Below are 19745 nucleotides of genomic sequence, written 5' to 3' on the forward strand. Positions count from 1 at the left end.
GATATAGATATAGATTTTATATATATATAAATATATATATATATATGTAAATACCTGCTGGTTGCAAAGTGCCTGAATTTTGATCATGTCACCATGAGGATGGCATATATAGATAGATATAGATATAGATATAGCTATAGCTATAGCTATAGCTATAGATAAGATATAGTTTAGATATAGATATAGATATATAGATATATAGATATATAGATATATAGATATATAGATATATAGATATATAGATATATAGATATATAGATATATAGATATAGATATAGATATAGATATAGATATAGATATAGATATAGATATAGATAGATAGATAGATAGATAGATAGATAGATAGATAGATAGATAGATAGATAGATAGATAGATAGATAGATAGATAGATATATATATATATATATATATATATATATATATATAAAATTATATAGGGTTCTGTGCAGGATCATAGCTGTTCCTAGTACTGCATTTTTCTGGACAAAGAGTGATGTCATTCTGGGATATATTGGATTCACTCTCCCAGCTTAAGAGTCACAGCCCCACCACCACCACCCCGTGCTCCTACCACTACCACTCCTACCAATTTGACCTTTACTTTCCAGATCCTCTCCAGTTTCTCATACTCTTTCCTGATGTTGCTATCAGTTGGCATTGCTACATCTGTCACCTCCACTGCCTTCTGGTCTTGTCTACTACAACCATGTCCGGTTGATTGGCCAGTGCCTGCCTGCCTATCTGTCTGGATCTGGATGTCCCATATGATGTTAGCTTTCTTATTCCTCACAATCTTTTGTTGAACTTAGGAGGACCTAACTCATATTTTATACAGAGGTTCCTATACACAATGCCAGCTACTTGATTGTGCCATTCATGAATGCTGTTCCTTCTTGTATCTTATACCTTAAGCTCCAAATGTTACATATACATGCTATGCAGAGGGCTAACAGGGTGTAGGAATTATACACACAAACACACCACCTACACCTCACGATATATATACCTCATATTGTTTATAATGAGTATAGCAAAAGTAGATATTATATATAGTGCCATGGAGAGGACTGCCCCTGCATCAGGAGTACTGAGTAGATCTTAAGAGGAAGGCTGATTTCACTTGACTTGTATCTGCTTGTGTATACAAGTTTTTTATTTTATTTTGCCCTTTAAATCAGGGATTCATGACAACTGCCTCAACTATCTTTAAGATTTACAGTAAGTTATCTCTTCTTTGTGGCCAGGTTCTCCACCCCAAAATATACTGGAGCCTTCTGTTACCTCGTCCCAGGCTGATTAGTCTCACTGTTGAGATCACTGCCTCCCTCTTGTTCCAGAAATATATAATACTTTATCAAAAGTTAATAATATTCCCATAGGGCTAAAGGGAATCCTTCCTATCTCTTTGTCGATTTTTGCATTCTTTAACTGGATTCTTCCTTTCTATAACAATTAATCTCTTCACTCAAACTGTCTTGAAATTTCTTAGTAGTACTTATCCCACTCTCAGCAAAACCTTTTGAACACATGGCTACTTTTTCTCTGTATTTTCTGACAATAAAGATGGCTTTTCTGGGATAGCCAACAAAGCTTCCAGATGTTAGTGAACTTGGTACACAAGGATGATCTGGAAAGACAAAATAATTTTCCACATAGATGTGTCCAAAGATATCTCTTCAAGGATTTTACTTCTTTCTGTTCAAAATATTCTTGTATATAACATTACTGACTGGATATGTGTAGATGAGAATATATTTGTTTTCAAAGACTAGTGCTGTTTTATCATGGGATTAGTTAGCCACATAAGGTCATTATTCTGCTATTGGTGCTTTACACACAGAATAACAGAAAGATGCCTGCCAATCACTGATTATTTCAGCAGTCACCAGTGTGACCTCACATCCCCTCCTGTCTTTGTCTCAACCAATTCTTTTATAATCACATAGGGGCAAATGGTAATGAAGATGAGCAGATTTTGCTGTGCTGATGATGTTTATATAGTTGAAAATGAGCCACAGCCATCTCAGCTAATCTAGAAAAGATTTGGAATGTTATCTGGTATAAGATCAGTGTAAATGCATGGATAGCTATTGGAATAGATTTATCACTCTTTGAATGCACTTGTGAGTTTCCCCATATCATCTGCTGACAGTGCCATTTGAAACACAGTGATCTGTAACATGCAAAGATAGCTGAAAAGTTCATCCTGTTGTTTTCGATGCATACACCCAAATTAGTCTCTCTCTTTTTTTTAAATTTATTTATTTTTTAATTTATTTTTTTTATTTTCAAAACAAACACAACACATAAAATCTTCCTTCTTTACATACTGTAGAAAGTGTATTAGTTGGTTACAAAAGGTTTTCATGCATCTCTTCCATAGTCTTCAAGCATAATTCATATTAACTCAAGTATTTTAACTCAAATATTTATACATGTTACCCTTATACCTCCATTTTTATTTGACTATAATTGTTTAAGCGTCCTTCATCATAAAATATACCAAGATTTAATACATAACCACATACTGGCATTTCATTTAGTATTTCTAAAATCCTCCAATAGCACTGAATCCTTATGTCCTATTCTAGCTAAACATCCATAATATTTAGTAACAAACTTTTCTAATCCTCCTTTCCAGATCACTGTTTGCAATTTTCATCCAGTTTCCTTATATTGTATCCATACATATATATAGGTTGTCATCATTATCCCTCCTTTATTTAAACATATCCTGTATCATAACATTTCCCACCTAATAATCAAAACTTAACTGTATCTAATTTAGTTCTTTTTTTATTAACCTTTGTATATAATCCAAAAGAATTTCTAATCTTCCTTTCATGAGTACCATTCAATATTCATATCCAATTAATACTTATCATAATACAACACATTGTATACATTATTATCATTATCAATTATTTATTTAATTATATCTATTATTACTAATTTTCACTAAGTTTAACTAGTATTAAGTTATATTCTTCCATCTATCAACCTGTATCTTTCCAATAACAAAACAATATCATATCTTCTGCCATTTGTGGTACCAATCCTGTAGTCATCTTCTTGATCAGCTTTGTATGGACTTCTCTTAGCAACTCCTTGCTTATAAGATCTCTCATATAATCTTGATGCCCTCTTTCTGTTTCCTTATTCAGTTTGTCTTTGATTGTCAGCAGTGTTATCAAAACTTTTTCTTCAAGTCCATAGGTTCTTTAATTTTATCTTCTTCCATATCTTGACCCTTGAAGTGGATTTCCTCTCCATTTACTTCCACTTTCTGTATTCCATTCTTTCTATTTTCAGGAACAAACCAATTACCAAAGATATCAGCAGGTTTAGTCTCCTTATATTCATTTTCCACTTCAGTGTTTTGAGTTTCAATCACCCCGTTTTGCATTTGATGAACATTTTCAATTTTTTCATCATATTTTCTTGTTATGTGCTCTAGGTATTCCAGTTGTTTCTCTTCTCTATTTAATAATTCATGTAATTCTGAAAGTATATCTTGCAAAGTCAAGACCTCTATTTTTCCTTGGGATTGTGTCATTCTGACAACACAGCTACTCTAGCTTAAAAGATCAACAAAGTTAAAGCATGGATTCACAAAGAACGCTGCTCTTATCTCTGGTCGAACTTTAAAGGGACATCTGTGCATTCTTAGCAGGGTATAGCCAAGACAATAAAGCCTTGAGGCGTCAAGTCAAAGCAATCCGTGAAAGAAAAGGAAAAAAAAGAAACGTTCCGTTTTGAATACTCAAAACTCCGATCAAAGCCTCTGGAGCAGAGACACTCTTAAAGAGTTTCTTTTTGTAAATATCCACAGCAATAAAAGAGGAAAGCTTTAGTCTGTAAATTACAGAGAGTCACAAAGAGAAAGTAGAAGAAAAAAATTTAATCCATCTGTTTCAAAAGGCTTGCATAAATTCGATCCATGTAAATAACATTTAAAAAGTAAGATAACCACTGTCCAAAACCATTCCAAATTCAATTCCGCCACTTCATTCTTCTTTTCTTTAATTTAAATTGGTTTTTAAAGTTTTTACAGGCAGTCTCTTTTTTAAAACAATAAAAATTCCTCACCAGATCCTTCCATTTTGGGCCGCCCTGACTTTGTCAGCTTTTGACTGTATTTTTTGTCACCAGCTTGAAGAAATTCTCTTGCTTCTTTCGACGATTTTGCAATATCCCTGAGATCAGCAAGACGTATTCTTCCTGTTCAGGAAGAACTGTCTCTTCGGGACAGTTTAGGTCCGTTTGACCACCCAGTGGCAAAAGTATTGGCTGTGGTCTCAGAGCATTGAGACCACACAACCATCTCGTTGCGACATTGGCTCCTCCTCAAATTAGTCTCTTGATTACTTAGGCAAGTGAAAGTTATGAAGAGACAGGAGGACCACTGAAACCTAAGTATTGCATGTAACATTTCAAATTTGTTGAACAATATGTTCAGTCAGTTAATACATAAACAAAAGCATACCCTTTGGTTTTGACAAAATATTAATTTTATGAGTCTTTCTGATGTGATTTTGTATTTAGCTGGCATTAGGACTGGAGATGGTCTGTGTGGATTTCTATGTAGCTATTTTAGTATGTACATGAAAAACTGGGAAAAGCACCTCAAACCACAGATGGGAAAAATGAGAGAAAGGCTTAATGCAGATAAGATACAACATAATCTCAAGACCAGACAGAGACTGTCAATGCCAATAACAAAGGATAGCAACAAAACACTGTTTCAACATTGTAAGAAATAATGACAATGCTATTAAAGGTTTCCTAACAACAACAACAAAAACCCAATAAGGTCATGATGAATATTAGAAAGCAACAATGGGGAAGAGTCAAAAATAAAATAATAGAAAAGTTATCAAGATCTACTTGGGCAGACATCAGATTTCTGGATATTATATGAGGGGAGCCATGCAGATCTGGATGGTAAAAACGGGGAAGCATGATCACACATTTTCCAAGTGCAGGATCAGATTTGTACAGGATAATTAAAAAGCAAAAGGAACCAATCAGAAGTAGGAGAGCCAGCATAGGAATAGTATATATATTGTGTACAAGAAGATGAGATACCCCAAAATAACAAGCCTATAAAAGCTTTTAGCTCACAGAGAAGAGCAGAAAACGATTATCATCTTAGGTATATATCAGGACTGATGTGCACAGTCAATATTTATATAGGATATTTAAGACAGATTCTGCCTTCATGTGTTGTGATATAACACATTTGTGATATAACTCATTTGAAAACTTCTTTTAGGCATCAGTTTATTTGCCTTCAGAAAATCTATAGATATTTCTGTTTAGTCGGCATAGTGTTTTAAGGATTTGTATTTACTTGATTTCTATATTTGTACTTTGTTTTGTTTTAAATTGTAAACTATGTTGAACATTCAGTTTAAACTGTGAAAAACGGTTTGTTTATTGAAGTGCATGAATAAATACAGATGTTAATTGGTGATTTAATTAAAAGCCATAGCAAACAGTTAAGTAATGCCTGAAATGCAGAGCATAATTAGGTATGTGAGAATCACAACTACCTTACCTGCAGACAAGGAAAGTGTTTTAAACAAAGTAGCTTTCATCAATATTTTGGAAACATGTGTTTCATTGACCTAAATGAATATTTGTTGAATTATTATAGAATTTATGTCTTTTGCTTATTTCTACTGATTTTCACAGCAGGTCACTTATATTATTTTAATAGGTATCTCATCATCCTCCAATATCTGCCTTCTATGTAAGCAATAGAAAAGATGGATTTTGCCTTAGTGTTAATATTTTGGCCAAATCCAAATTTTATGGTAAGTGCTTAAAAGCTTTCATTATATTCAAGAAATACAAAAATAAGTTCTTTGTGAAGGATTTGTGATGAATGCAGTTTATTTTTTTTCACTACTAAAATAGGGGGTATTTCTCTTTTTAATTGATTAATAATTTAAGTGATTACATAATTTGTGATGGGATGACAATTCTTTAGTCTAGCAAGTCTCTTCATTTTCTAGGATGTAGTTTTTTGAGTTTTTCATTTTTGCATTTCAGGAAATTCATTATCTGCCATTCTGGATGGTGAAGGGCGACTAATGTTCCTAAACAGAGGAGAAGACTATGTGATGACCATGCCATATGCACACTGTAAAGGTATTTAATTTTATCAGGTGTTTTTAAATACCTATTTGACTTATCAATCAGGCCTCTGCTTATACTTGGGACCAATTTCCTACCTGGTAAACATTAGTGACTTAAAAAAGATAAAGTGTTCTTGCAAAGTGGTTTATTATAACAAGCAGAAGAAATAACTTTTCTTTTCAGTGCTGGATAAGCAAATAATAAATAGGATAGAATTTGAATTTGAATTGAATTCTTTATTGGCCAAGTATGATTGGACACCCAAGGAATTTGTCTTTGGTGCATATTCTGTCAATGTACATAAAAAGAAAAAAATACATTCATCAAGAATCATAAGATACAACACTTAGTGATAGTCATAGGCTACTAATAAGCAATCAAATCATCCTAGGAAACAAATAAAATGATTGTTGGCTTACCTGAAAGATCTCTCTCTGGGCGCTCCGGGAGAGTCCAAGCATGGGTTAAATTCTGCCTTCTGAATTGAATTTCTTTGGCCACACTCTCTGGTGCTCGATCTAGTCAGTTTTTCAATTAAGGCGTAGTTCAGTCGAGATGATAGTCAATGTCATTTGCATCCTATAGAAACTGTTCATGACAGCTGGAGACCCTAGGGAGGGTTTGGACTCTCCCGCAGCGCCCAGAGAACGATCATTCAGGTAAGCCAACAATCATTCTCCTGAGTGCTGCTTGGAGAGTCCAAGCATGGGACATATCCAAGCTAATTGTACCTAGGGCGGGAAAGAGACGTGCTTGGGGGCTCCATGCTGGAGTGAACTCTTTGCAACACTCGTCTCCCAAACTCTGCATCAGTGGATGCGAACTTGTCTAGTTTATAATTGCGTACGAAGAGAGAGGGTGAGACCCAAGTGGCCGCCCTACAGATCTCCTCGATTGAAGCTTGCGTCACCCAGGCAGCGGTGGTAGCTGTGCTTCTCATGGAGTGAGCCATTATTCTGCCTGGCGATGGCTTGGCCTGGTGAGTGTAGGCGAGGGTGATACAAGTTCTAAGCCAGCGTCCAATGGTTGAAGAGGTGACTTTGCGGCCCATCGAAGCTGGATGAGAGAGGCCACCAGGGCGTCTAACTGGAGTAGTTTGAGGAGCTCCTCAAAGCCTGGATCTACTGTATACAACCTCTTGTCAGCTCTGCTTGGGGTCGCAGAGGTGCCTGCTGAGCCCATTGCCTCTGGACCATGCCCTGAAACGGGTGGAGTTGTGATGACTTCCTGTATGGGGATTTGCTTATCAAAGAGTTCCTCACTGGGATACTGGGACGCTTTAGCGGCCGGATCAGGACCTGTGGACACCTTGGTGGAGGCTTCTGCCTTGGATAAAATGGATTTGAAAAGAGTCGGTTTAAAGAGCCCTTGAAATGAAGGGGTCTCAATCGTGGGCCCTTCGTCTGCGGACAGAGCCTGATCGTCAAGATCATCCCCAACTGACTCTGAGCCCTCACTGGCCATGAAGGTATGTGGAGAAGGAGGGCGCTGCTACTGCACCTCCTCCTGAACAGGGGAAGATTGCGGGGCCAACCTGGGCTGGCAACGTGTGCGCCTTTCCTGCTGGAGCCTCTGGGCCTGCAAAATGGCCTTGACAATGACTGGCTGCATCTTACCAAGAGCAGGGGGCCTTGGTCCTCAACCGGGCGAGATGTTGGCACCAGGAGATCATCAGGAGAATCAAGGGCCTCCGATAGTGATATTTCCATCTGCCCTGTCTGGTTAGGGGAAAGCAGGCAAATAGATCCCCAAACCCTTGCAGGGAAGGCCCAGGAGAGTCAGGGGACATCATCTGGGCACAATTCTGGGACCCCATCCTCGCTTTCAGACATGGGGATCACAGATTTGGAATGACTTTGCTTGAAGGGGAACCTGGAGGAGTAGACTGGCAGGAAGTAGTTGCAGCCTGTCATTGGGCTTTAGCATATTGCTTCTTCAGTGTCTTTTGCCTCTGAAGGTCAAGCTTGTCTGATCCCTTGTTCTGCCTCTTGTCCCTGTGTTGGAACTCTGCATCCAAGGTCTCATTTGCCCTCTTGCTGGCCTGTCTGGTGGATGGGCCTGTCTGTGCTTCCTGGAATCCATGTTGGAAGAAGGAAGCAAAAAATAAGTGAAAAGAAATAAAAGATTCTTGTCAGGAGCCGAGGTGGCGCAGTGGTTAAATGCAGCACTGCAGGCTATTTCAGCTGACTGCAGTTCGGCTGTTCAAATCTCACCGGCTCAGGGTTGACTCAGCCTTCCATCCTTCCAAGATGGGTAAAATGAGGACCCGGATTGTTGGGGGCAATATGCTGACTCTGTAAACCGCTTAGAGAGGGCTGAAAGCCCTATGAAGCGGTATATAAGTCTAACTGCTATTGCTATGTGGAGCAATGAAGACCAGTGCCTGCCTGCACCCTTCAGGCCCTTGCCACTCACCAAAAGCTGCAAGTGTGGCTGTTGCCAAGAAATCGGGCGATGGCACAAGCAAAAAATTGCATGAGCTTTCAAAGCGCGAGCAAGGAAGAAAACCGCTCCCAGCGCCGGGCAGATCTAAGCCTGGAGGGTGACCGTGATAGTCGGGACCCCTGAATCTGCTTTGCGTGAAGCAGCCCCGCCGATTTGGGTCAGACAGGAGAAGACGCGGCGCTGATCTGCTAGAGGCAGCCAGCCAGCAATGCTAACACCCAACAGGAAAAAGGATGCATAAGTTTCATACCCAAAATGGTCGCCGCTACAACGCTGAAGCTAATTACAGCGATTGCGGCAAGAGGAAGACTAGAGGGAGCCCCCCCCCCCACACACACACTGAAACCGATCACCTCAGGTAAAAACAGGCGATCCGGCTGCACTTGCTGGGCTCCACGTCGTCTGAACAGATCTGGAACATCACGGAGCGAAGGGAGAGAGAGAAAAAAGTTTTAAAAGGACCTCCCCACCTACCTCAAGGGAAACAAAAACCACTCAAAAAGGGATTAAAATTGTTTTAAAGCAACAATTAACAGTAAAATAGACTATAGAAACAGTAAAGAGGAAAAAAAGTGAGGGGGAAAGGAAAGAGAGTCCAACCTTATCTGTCAAGAACTGCTGGAGCTTCTTTGACAACGTCCACTGGGCATTAGACTGAATTGAAAAACTGACTAGATCAAGCACCAGAGGGCGTGGCCAAAGAAATTCAATTCAGTCCTTGGGGAGAAGGCAGAATTTAACCCATGCTTGGACTCTCCAAGCAGCGCTCAGGAGAACAATATAAATTATAAAGATACAAGCAACATGATTATAGTCATAAGTGGGAGGAGATACGTAATAGGATGAGAATAATAGTAATACACACTTAGTAAATAGTTTGACAGTGTTGTGGGAATTAGTTATTTAACAGACTAATAGCATTCGAGGGGGGAAACTGTCCTTGTGTCTAGTTGTTCTGGTGTGCAGTACCCTATACCGTTTCGAGGGTAGAAGTTGAAACAATTTATTTCCAGGATGTGATGGATCTGTAGATATTTTCACAGTCCTCCTTTTGAGTTGTGCAGTATACAGGTGCTCAATGGAAAGCAGGTTGGTAGCAATTGATTTTTCTGCAATTCTAATTATCCGTTAAAGTTTGTTTCTGTGTTGTTTGATTGCAGAGCCAAACCAGACAGTTATAGAGGTGCAGATGACAGACTCAATAATTCCTCTGTAGAACTGAATCAACAGCTCCTTGGGCAGTTTGAGCTTTCTGAGTTGGCACAGGAATAACATTCTTTGTTGTGCTTTTTTATGACGTTTTTGATGTTAGGTGTCCATTTTAACTCTTGAGATGATAGAACCTAGAAACTTGAAGGTCTCTACAATTGATACTATGTTGTTTAGTATTGTAAGAGGTGGCAGTATGGGAAGGTTTCTCTTAAAGTCTACCACCATTTCTACGGTTTTGAGTGTGTTTAGTTCAATATTGTTTCTGTTGCATCACAAGGCTAGCTCAACCTTCTGTCTGTATGCAGATTCGTTGTTGTCATGAATGAGACCAATAACTGTTGTATCATCTGCAAACTTCAGTACTTTAACAGAGGGATCTTTTGAGATGCAGTCATTGGTATATAGAGAGAAGTGGAGAGAGCACATAGCTCTGGGGGCTCCTGTGCTAATTGTACAGGTATCTGATGTGATTTTGCCTAGCTTCACCTGCTGCTTCCAGTCTGTTAGAAAGTTTATGATCCATTTACAAGTATGGTCAGGTACAGCTAGCTGATTTAGTTTAGTTAGAAGAATATCTGGAAAGATGGTATTGAATGCTGAGCTGAAGGCTACATGCACATGTCTTTGGAGATTCAAGATGTTGTAGGGTGTTGTGCAGAGTTATATTAACAGCATCATCTGTCATCTATTTGCTCGGTAGGTAAATTGCAAGGGGTCTACAACTGCGGATCCGTGATGGTTTTCAGGTCAGTCACCACTAACCTTTCAAAGTTGAAATCAAACACATCAATCATGCATGTGAGAGCTGACCTGGATTGTATTATAGACCTGGTTGGATTAAAGTCTAGGCTCAAAATGGGGCCAGATTTTCCCAACCGTGTATTCAGTTGTGGAACAGAGTAGAGAGGGATAGATATGACTACATTGCATTTACCTGAATTCTGAATTCAGATCTGGCCAATACTGAGGGTAATATAATCCTGTATTTGTTCTGGGAAGTCGGGGGGGGGGGGAGGTTGCGGGGGGGAGTTGGGTTCGGGAGGGGAGGTAAATATTTGTAAGAGCCTTTTTTTTTCAAAAGTTTTCAATAAAAAAAAATCTTGGGTTAAGAATGGATGGATTTTATTTGTCTAGCGAGTACTTCGGTGTCTTGCAGAATCTTTGACATTGGCAAATCTGGGCTATCCAGATTGATTTCAGAGTCAGCATATGTTATTGATCACACATTTGATTTGGCCTTTTGCTCTGGCCAGAATAGTTAATGGGAGAATTCTAATTCCTTTGTATGGACTGAGCACTATCTGGTTAAGGTCAGATTTACCTTCGGATCAGTTCATTCAAAAGAATAACTTATTTGTTGTTCATTTGTGCAGTGACTTATAAGCTAAAAATTACTAAATATTATGCATTTCTGAAGAGATTTTTAGAGGTTTAGTGTTGATTCTACAAATGATTGTGACAATCCCAATTTATCCCTAAATGCTGTATGGGCTATGGAAGCAGAAAAATTGCTAGAATGTCCTTGCAGAAGATTTGTCTTCACTCTGATAAGGTACAGAATAGAGCCACACTGAGTCAGTATATACAGAAAAAACATTTATTTTCTCACTCACTGCATCTGCAGGTATTCAGTTAGAGCTGTAAGAAATTTAATAGCTGTCTCTTAGTCAGAATTAGAGCAAAAATATTAAACTCCTGTGGTGCTTTCAACTAGTTCTTTGCTGGTAAAATCTGTCAGGTTTGAGGTGACTTGGATAACTGTAGATTCAGTTAGAAATTGAGTGTCTTCATATGTTAATATAAAGGATTGGTTTGAGTTGAAAATTCCTGAGGATGTGGATAGAATGCTTGGGCAAATATGATCTATCAGCTCTCCTTTTGACCCCTGAGGGAGATTCAGAGAACTACCTTGGCAAATTCACAGAGGCAACATTTCTTTCTCTTTAAAGAGGGATTTATAAGATTACTACTTAAGGAGTCCTTCTTGAGCCATACACAATTGGAGGCCCAGGAGTATCCACAGATGGGGCAAAGAAGATGATGAACATGATGTTCAGCATCATGACATAAGCTCCAGCTATTTTCTACATGTGTCACGATGTTCATGCATGCCCAAAAGAAATGGAGTTTGCACTGCAATACAACACTGCTTTCATTATTCTGACAAAAAGCGAAAAATATTTTTCGACATTCTGATAAAACAGATTCTGATCCTACCATAGTTGGACAAAATAATCAACAGGATTATAGCTTCTCAGCTTCATATAGACCTATAATAAAGTTTATTACCTAAAGCTATTTCAAACTAGCTTTAGGGAAGCTATAGGGTTGAGACTACTTAAGTCAAAGGTTTTTGTTACCATTCACCAGGGCATTCTTCTAAACCACAGGTGTCAAATTTGCAGCATCAGGTAGCGTTTTGCGATGTTTTTCCCCTTCATAGAACTGGGGTGGGCATGGCCTGTGTTGACATATCTGGCTTTCACTTTGACACCCCTGTTCTAGACCAAGGGGCATTTTTAAGAACCTGGGAACTTTGCTGTGGTTCCATTCCTGTGTGTCAAAAAGGTTCCAAAGAATCACATATGTGAGATTTACTAAATAAAAAATAAATAAACTTGTATTACTGAGAAAACATTTTCTTTAGTGGCAAATGAACACATGTTTCATTTCTACATGTTCTGCATACAGTTCTAAAAGCTAAATTTATTTCCCATAACTTCTCTTCTCAATGACATCCAACAAGTTGAGTGAACTATTTTTGCATTGTCTGAGATTATTCCTCTTAAAGATTAGAGTTAAGTGATGGTTTAATTTATGTGATTTGAAAAATACTTTTACTTTTCTATTATCTTTAAATGCAGAATTGTTAATTTTGAATTCTAGGTTTTTGAACTGTGAATATTTAATTTTATTACTGAAAAGGAATTTCATATTTCAAGTTTTTGAATTAATTGAAGGTTTTACTAATGGACTTTACCTGAAAAAATTCATTATTTGAAAATTTCAAAACATGGCACTTTTGTGAATGTCTTATTTCATCCTTATTTCTTTAGTAGAATGTCCTGATTTTATTACCATTTCAGGTATTTTCAAAGAGAAAGGATGAGTTGGTACTATGTTGACAAACTTTCTATAGTAATGTTACCTGCAATTAATTATGTCTTCTTCCATAGTAATTAATAGTTTGGGACTTTGGTATATCATAGTCATTTATTTGTAGAAAAGAAATACCTAATACAAGAACACTTTCCAACAAAATTAAAAAAAATTATCTTACAGGGATTCTATACGGCACGATGACTTTGGAGCTTGGGGGAACTGTTAGCATCACATGTGAGAAAACTGGATATAGTGCAGTCCTTGAATTCAAGCTAAAGGTTAGTAGAATCTTTTCAGATGCATTAGATGTTTTAAAAATGAAAAATGAACAGATGCTTACTGTTCAAAAGTTTTGTTCTTTGAATTCTTTGTGCTTTGTATTACTATGTATAATAAGAATACTATCGCTTTTTGAAGTATTTAGTAATAACCTAAGATTTTACTGATTAAAACAATACAAAATAAATCAATAAAAATATCACGACTAGTTCGTATAATCATGTTATTTTGATATAGTACCTGCAATTAAGCAGCTAATTATGATCTGCACTAACACCCTATGGCAAATGAAATATGTTATTTGTTGCCATTTTTTTTCTTTTTTACAATGTTTGCAGTACTCAGTCCAAAACCTCCCTTTGGAGGACCCCTGGACATTCTAATAACACTGATCTGATTCAAAGAACTGATTTCCAGGAAACTGCCAGACGATTTCCAGAAAAGATGTTTTCACCAATTCCTCCTTTCATGGCCTCTCTGGATTGTCCCACAAACTTGTGGAATACCCGTGAAGGGAGGAGTAATTCAATAAAATGTTGTTCTTTCCGCTTTAATATCATGGAGCTTCAATGCAGAACTTTATGAACTTCTAATAATTAAAATTGTTTCCTTGTTATTTTTATAAAAGGAACATTGGGAAATTATTAATTTTAAGTTCCTTGACTATTACACAGCTTTTTTAAAAAAATAATCTCACTTTGTTTTCATAGCCATTTTTGGGGAACAATGAAAATGTTAATCAAATAATGGGAAAAATTAAACTGGGGAAAGAAGTTCTAGCCACTCTAGAAGGCCATTGGGTAAGTAAAATAAGTTTGGTTTTGTTTCATTTTCTAAATGTTGGGTACACAGTGGTACCTTGGTACTTCTCTGCTTTGAAACTCATCGAATTTGGCAATTGATGCATTTTGACATGAAAATTTTGTCCCAGTACGTGTTTTTTGGTACTCGATGCACAAAGCTAGAACCTGTCATCGTCAGCTCCCTTGTGACTCGCTACCCTTTCTAGCCAAAACAAAGGGTGACACGTTAGTCATATGGTTTCATTGGTCTTTGTCATTTTTAGTACTGTCATGCCTTCTGGAACCAATTACTGACGGGTACTGTGATACCACTGTATTTTGGTATATACAGTATTTTTATATCTGAATTGTTTGATATACATTGTTACTGATTATGACATATGCATCTTTTGCTATACTTTTTTCAGAAATCTGACCAAACTAGCACTAAACTTCTAAAGTCAAATTTGCACATTTACTATAGGTCTGCCATATGGATAAATAAATGGAAATGCTTCCTAGCTTTCTTGACTTTACCTTGCAATAAGGCTAATATAATATCAAGTAAAGAAACATAATACTGATAAGAGTACAATGGATTGACATTGGACAAACAATAAATAGCAATAGCACTTAGACTTATATACCGCCTCATAGTTCATCATAGCCCTCTGGGCAGTTTACATTATGAACCCAGGAGAGAGTGGAAACTTGACATGAATTGCCATTGGCAGACCTGTTATTTTGAAATACATAATTCTATTCTTCAAACCAGCTAAAGTTGTTGATATTGTAAAACTAAAGCAAAATAAATAAATAATTATTGACATCAGTCATTATTATTTTTTGTATAACTGGATTCTTGCTAAACCAAATTTCAGTTGGAAAGAAAAATAGACAGGAAAATAGAGTGAAAATCTAGCTATGTGAGGGCGAGCAGATGCGATAAAAAGGATGTTCTGAAGAACATAGAAGATTCTGAAAAAAAACCATTTTAATATGGGAACAGAACAAGAGCATGTGGTGAAGCACTAATAATATTTTAATTCATCTCATCTTGAAGTGATAAAGCATTCTGATTATTATTAGTATTAATTGCTAGGCATTATCTGACTGATGGGCTTTGATTTATGTTCCTTTATATTACATTATTTACACTACATCAGTTAAAGAACAGATTTTCTTAATATTTCTATTTAGACAATGCTTCAGTTCAGAATCATTACTCCAGAATGTGATAATTCCAGTCTGAATTTATATAATTGTCTTTGCAATAAGACAAAAATGTTTTTTTCATTAGCTTTTTAAAAATGTATACAGCCCTGATATTCCTTGGTATTCTCCCATCCAATTACTAATCAGATCTCATTTTGTTTAGCTTTCTAAGATCAGCCAAGACTGGCAAAGTATTGCTATATTTTATAGAACACAGTTAATGGAAATATAATTTTTACAAAGCTTAAACTCTATGTTTAATGTATAGTAATTTTGCATATATTCATATGTTTCATTGTAGCCCAATAAATTTGAAGAAGTATGTTGAAATTCACATGCAATTAAAACCAAATTTCACTGGAAAAAAGTAATTAAAACACAAAATGTTACTGAGAATGAATAAATGCATTACTTTAAGTCAAATGATTGGAGCTAAAATAAGGAAATGGAATATCAAGTATGACTTTCAGCTGTCCCTGACTATTTTTGCCAAACTAGTACAAATCTTTTAATTGTGAAAAGTGACTTTCTGAAGGAACTCTTGTTTTTCCTGACTTCGAAAAATGCTTTGCCTACTCAAGTAATCTAATATAGGACATTATACATTATAGGACAGTGAAGTTATTATTAGGGATAAGAAGACAGATGCTACTGAGACATTCTGGAATCCAACACCTGAGATCAGGCAGCACAGATTAAGAAGATACACAGTGAAGTTTGAGGAACAAGGTGACTTTGAATCAGAGAAGTAAGTTCATTCTAAAACTTTTTTTCTGATTGATTATGCAGAGGTCTTTAAGCTTTTCCTGGACACATTTAGCAAGATGAGAGCACTTTATGGGTGCCCTCATAAAAAGGGCTCCTGTGGCAGACATTTGAACAAAGGTAGTGTTCCATTCTATCCCCTCTAGGCTCCTAAAATGCTGTTTATCAGGTTGAAGAGTAAAGCAAAAAGGATAAATTTGGAAGCCATAGCCTAGCTTATCCTTTGAAGAAAGAATCCTTATTTTAAGTTTTATAGCATTCTTCATTTGTTGTTTTTAGTTTGGGGATTTTTATGTTTATTTAGTTGCATAATTTGGTTGATACCTTTGTATATCTGCCCTAGGATTGTATTGATGAGTATTAACTGGAAAAAAATTCCAAGGAAGTAAGATGCTAATCAGTGATGAAGTTCAATTTTTTTTACTACCGATTCTGTGGGCATGGCTTGGTGGGTGTGGCAAGGGAAGGATACTGCAAAATCTCCATTCCCTCCCCACTCCAGGGGAAAGATACTGCAAAATCACCATTTCCTCCCCACTCCTGAAGGAAGGGTATTGCAAAATCTCCATTCCCACCTCACTCTGGGGCCCTCCAGAGGTGGTATTTGCCAGTTCTCCATACTACTCAAAATTTCCGCTACCAGTTCTCCAGAACCTGCTAAATTTCACCCCCGATGCTAATGGAGAAATATAATAATTACATTAGATTTTTATTCTAATGATATAACAAAAGAAATTTTCAGCAAAGCTCTTCTCCCCGGTATCTGACCTTTTTACTGCTGTTATTCTTACTGGTTAGACTTTGGCAACATGTGACTCGAGCTATAATTAATAAAGACCAAACAGAAGCAACTCAAGAAAAATATATTCTGGAAGAAGCACAAAGGAAAGCTGCCAAGGAAAGGAAGGCGCTGAATGAAGTGTGGGTCTGCAGATTATTTGAACCAGATCCACTTACAGGAGAATGGAATTACAGATATGCAGAGTAAGTCTTGGAGGAGGAGATATTTTTTTCCCTTTTCTGCAAATAATAACAATGTGTGTGTGTGTGTGAGTGAGTGTGTGTTTGATTACACACACACATATTACCACTTGGCTCATACATATCTTCCGTCACATATTTCTGTAATACTTATTGTACCTGTATCATAAGTCAAAAAGCCAAGCTATAGCTCTATATTGTGATTAGAATGTTCCTTCTTAATATAGTATAAACCAAGTGTATAATTTGTGGTTTAGAGAGGAGTAGCTATTACCCCTTCAAGAAAATTTTACCAGTGTAGGTGTAGCAGGTTTCCATTTCCACAGTTCCAGCCGAAAATAATCCAAGTAGCTCAGGTTGGAACTCTGGAGTTCCTGATCCAATTTGCTTGGATATTTGCTTGCTGGTTTCATTACCCAACTTGGTAGCATCATCAGTGCATTGGTGAAATGCTTCCAAGCAAACAAACCCCAAAAGCACCATGCTTTCCAAGCTGTCAACTAAACAACTCCAAGCTGTATCTCGGAGAAAAACAGTAAATTGAGCCTTGTCTCCCTGCAGTGTGTGTAGCCCCAGAGAACTCTAAGGACAACACAGAATAATCTGTCCATAACTGATGGTAATGTTCCCCAATTCCAGATTGTGTCACCATTGCCTAGATCCAGTGTGTGACCTCAACTGAGTTGGGCCAGAGATAAATTGAATCAGGTCCATGTACACAATGGTGGCCATGAATTCTTTTTTATTTTTTAAGTATACATTCACATAGTTGTTATTCTTCTATATATTTATCATTCTTATACATTTGTTATTTCATTTAATAGGTTATAATATACAATTTGGGTTGCTTTACCATCCCTTCTTCCTGTTGTAACACCACCTCATTTTCCCTTTCTTTTCTCTCTCCCTCCCTTCTCTACTTTCTTCCTTCTTCCTCTCCTTTCCCTTCCTTCTTCCCTTGCCTTTCTCCCACTCTTCCTCTTCATCTTTCCCTTCCTACCCTCTCTCCTTCTCTTCCTCTCCCTCCCATCCTCCTCTCCCCTCCTCTTCCTTCTTTCCCCCATCTTCCTTTCATGTTCTCCTCCTTTCTCTCTTTCTTTTCTATTATTGTAGGTGTCTCTTTCCGGCTTCAGTTTATATTTCCTTGGAATGGTATTTCTGCAGATGCAAATATAATTTGATATCATTTCTTATTCCCTTACCTTTGCTAATCTATAGCTAGGATAGATCCTAGCTATATTTTCCTCCCCTTTATATCTCACTTTTGGCTGTGTACTTATATATTTAATATTTTCTTTTCTAGTTTCCTTTCTCTAGCCAATAATAGAATCTCCCCCGTGTCTTGGAAGTACTCCAATTCCTCTTTATCCTTTATTTTCATTGTCAACCTATTCATCTCTGCACAATCAAATATCTTTTTTATTATCTCCTCTTCTGTTGGTAGCTTATTTGATTTCCAATTTTGGGCAAATACAATTTTTGCTACTGTAGTTACGTATATAATCAAATAGATATCCTCTTTCTTGAATTTCTCTGGGATAATACCTAATAAGAATATCTCTGGTCTAAATTCTATTTCTTGTTGTAACATTTTCTTTAACCATACTCTTATCTTAGTCCAATATTCCCTTGCTTCTGCACATGTCCACCACATATGATAGTAGGAGCCTATTGCTTGTTGACACTTCCAACAATTTGCTGATTTATCTTTAGACATCTTTGCTAATTTTCCGGGTATCATGTGCCATCTATAAAACATTTTGTATAAGTTTTCTTTATAGGCCGTTGACATGGTTAATTTATAGTTCCTTTCCCATAGTTATTGCCACTTTTCTAGCTCAATCATGTGGCCAAAATTCTGTGCCCAAGTTAACATTGTATCTTTAACCACTCCTTCTTCTAAGCTAGTTCTTAATAGGTAGCTATATAGTTTTCTTAATTATTTTTTCTTCCATTCCTATGAATATCTTATCCAGCTCCGAACTTCCTAAGTTAAAACCGTATTCCCTTTTATCTTTTTCATATCTTGCTTGTATTTGCAATTGTGGAAACCATCCCGTATCAATCCCTTGTTTATCTAATTCTTCTTTTTGTTTTAATTCCCCCCTTTCTGTTAAAATATCTTTATATCTAATGATATTTTTCGTACTACTAATATTTGCATGTGTCAATGCTTCCATTGTTGAACGCCACATTTGTATTCTAAATAGTATTTCCATTTCATTCTTTCCCATATTATTAACAATCCATTCCTTACATAATGTCTTTGAAAATAGCCATGTACCTTATTTTTACCATACCACAAAAAAGCATGCCAACCTAGTTGCAAATCATGACCTTCCAATGTCAATAATCTTGTATTACTCAGTAGAATCCATTCTTTCATCTAAGCTAATCCCGCTGCTTGATAATACAATTCCCAATTTGGTAATCCAAATCCACCTCAAATTCTTGCATCTTGCAACCTTTTTATGTTAATTCTTGCTTTTTTCCCCTGCCATATATATTTCCCCACTATTTTGTTCATACTTTCAAAGAATTTTTTTCTCCAATTTTATTGGTATTGTTTGGAATAGGTATAGCAATCTTGATAGTATATTCGTCTTTACTACTGCTATTCTTCCCATCAATGATAATTGTAGGTTTTTCCATCTTTCCAAATCTATTTCTATTTGTTTTCACCTTATCCTCCTTTAGTGTTACACACCTTGATGTCAATTGAATACCCAAATATTTCACTTTTTTCACCACTTGTACAGCTAGTTTCCCCATCAACTCTTTTCTATTTTTCTGTCATATTTTTCACCAAAATTTTTGTT

General features: G+C 36.8%; 1 protein-coding gene across 4 annotated transcripts in view; it reads left to right on the forward strand.

Moving 5' to 3' along the window:
* Window positions 1-19745, forward strand: part of OSBPL8 (oxysterol binding protein like 8) — a 95300-nt gene that overhangs the window by 58245 nt on the left and 17310 nt on the right. For all 4 annotated transcript variants that reach the window (XM_087723415.1, XM_014061928.2, XM_014061927.2 and 1 more), the window contains 6 exons: window positions 5724-5820; window positions 6059-6157; window positions 13085-13182; window positions 13894-13983; window positions 15792-15928; window positions 16744-16929. In XM_087723415.1, coding sequence (XP_087579541.1) covers window positions 5724-5820; window positions 6059-6157; window positions 13085-13182; window positions 13894-13983; window positions 15792-15928; window positions 16744-16929 — 707 coding nt within the window. The remainder of the gene's footprint in view (window positions 1-5723; window positions 5821-6058; window positions 6158-13084; window positions 13183-13893; window positions 13984-15791; window positions 15929-16743; window positions 16930-19745) is intronic.

Source organism: Thamnophis sirtalis, unplaced genomic scaffold, assembly GCF_051295495.1.
Source record: "Thamnophis sirtalis isolate CommonGarterSnake01/CBP01778 unplaced genomic scaffold, rThaSir2_p1.2 scaffold_9, whole genome shotgun sequence".
NCBI classification, from domain to species: domain Eukaryota; kingdom Metazoa; phylum Chordata; class Lepidosauria; order Squamata; family Natricidae; genus Thamnophis; species Thamnophis sirtalis.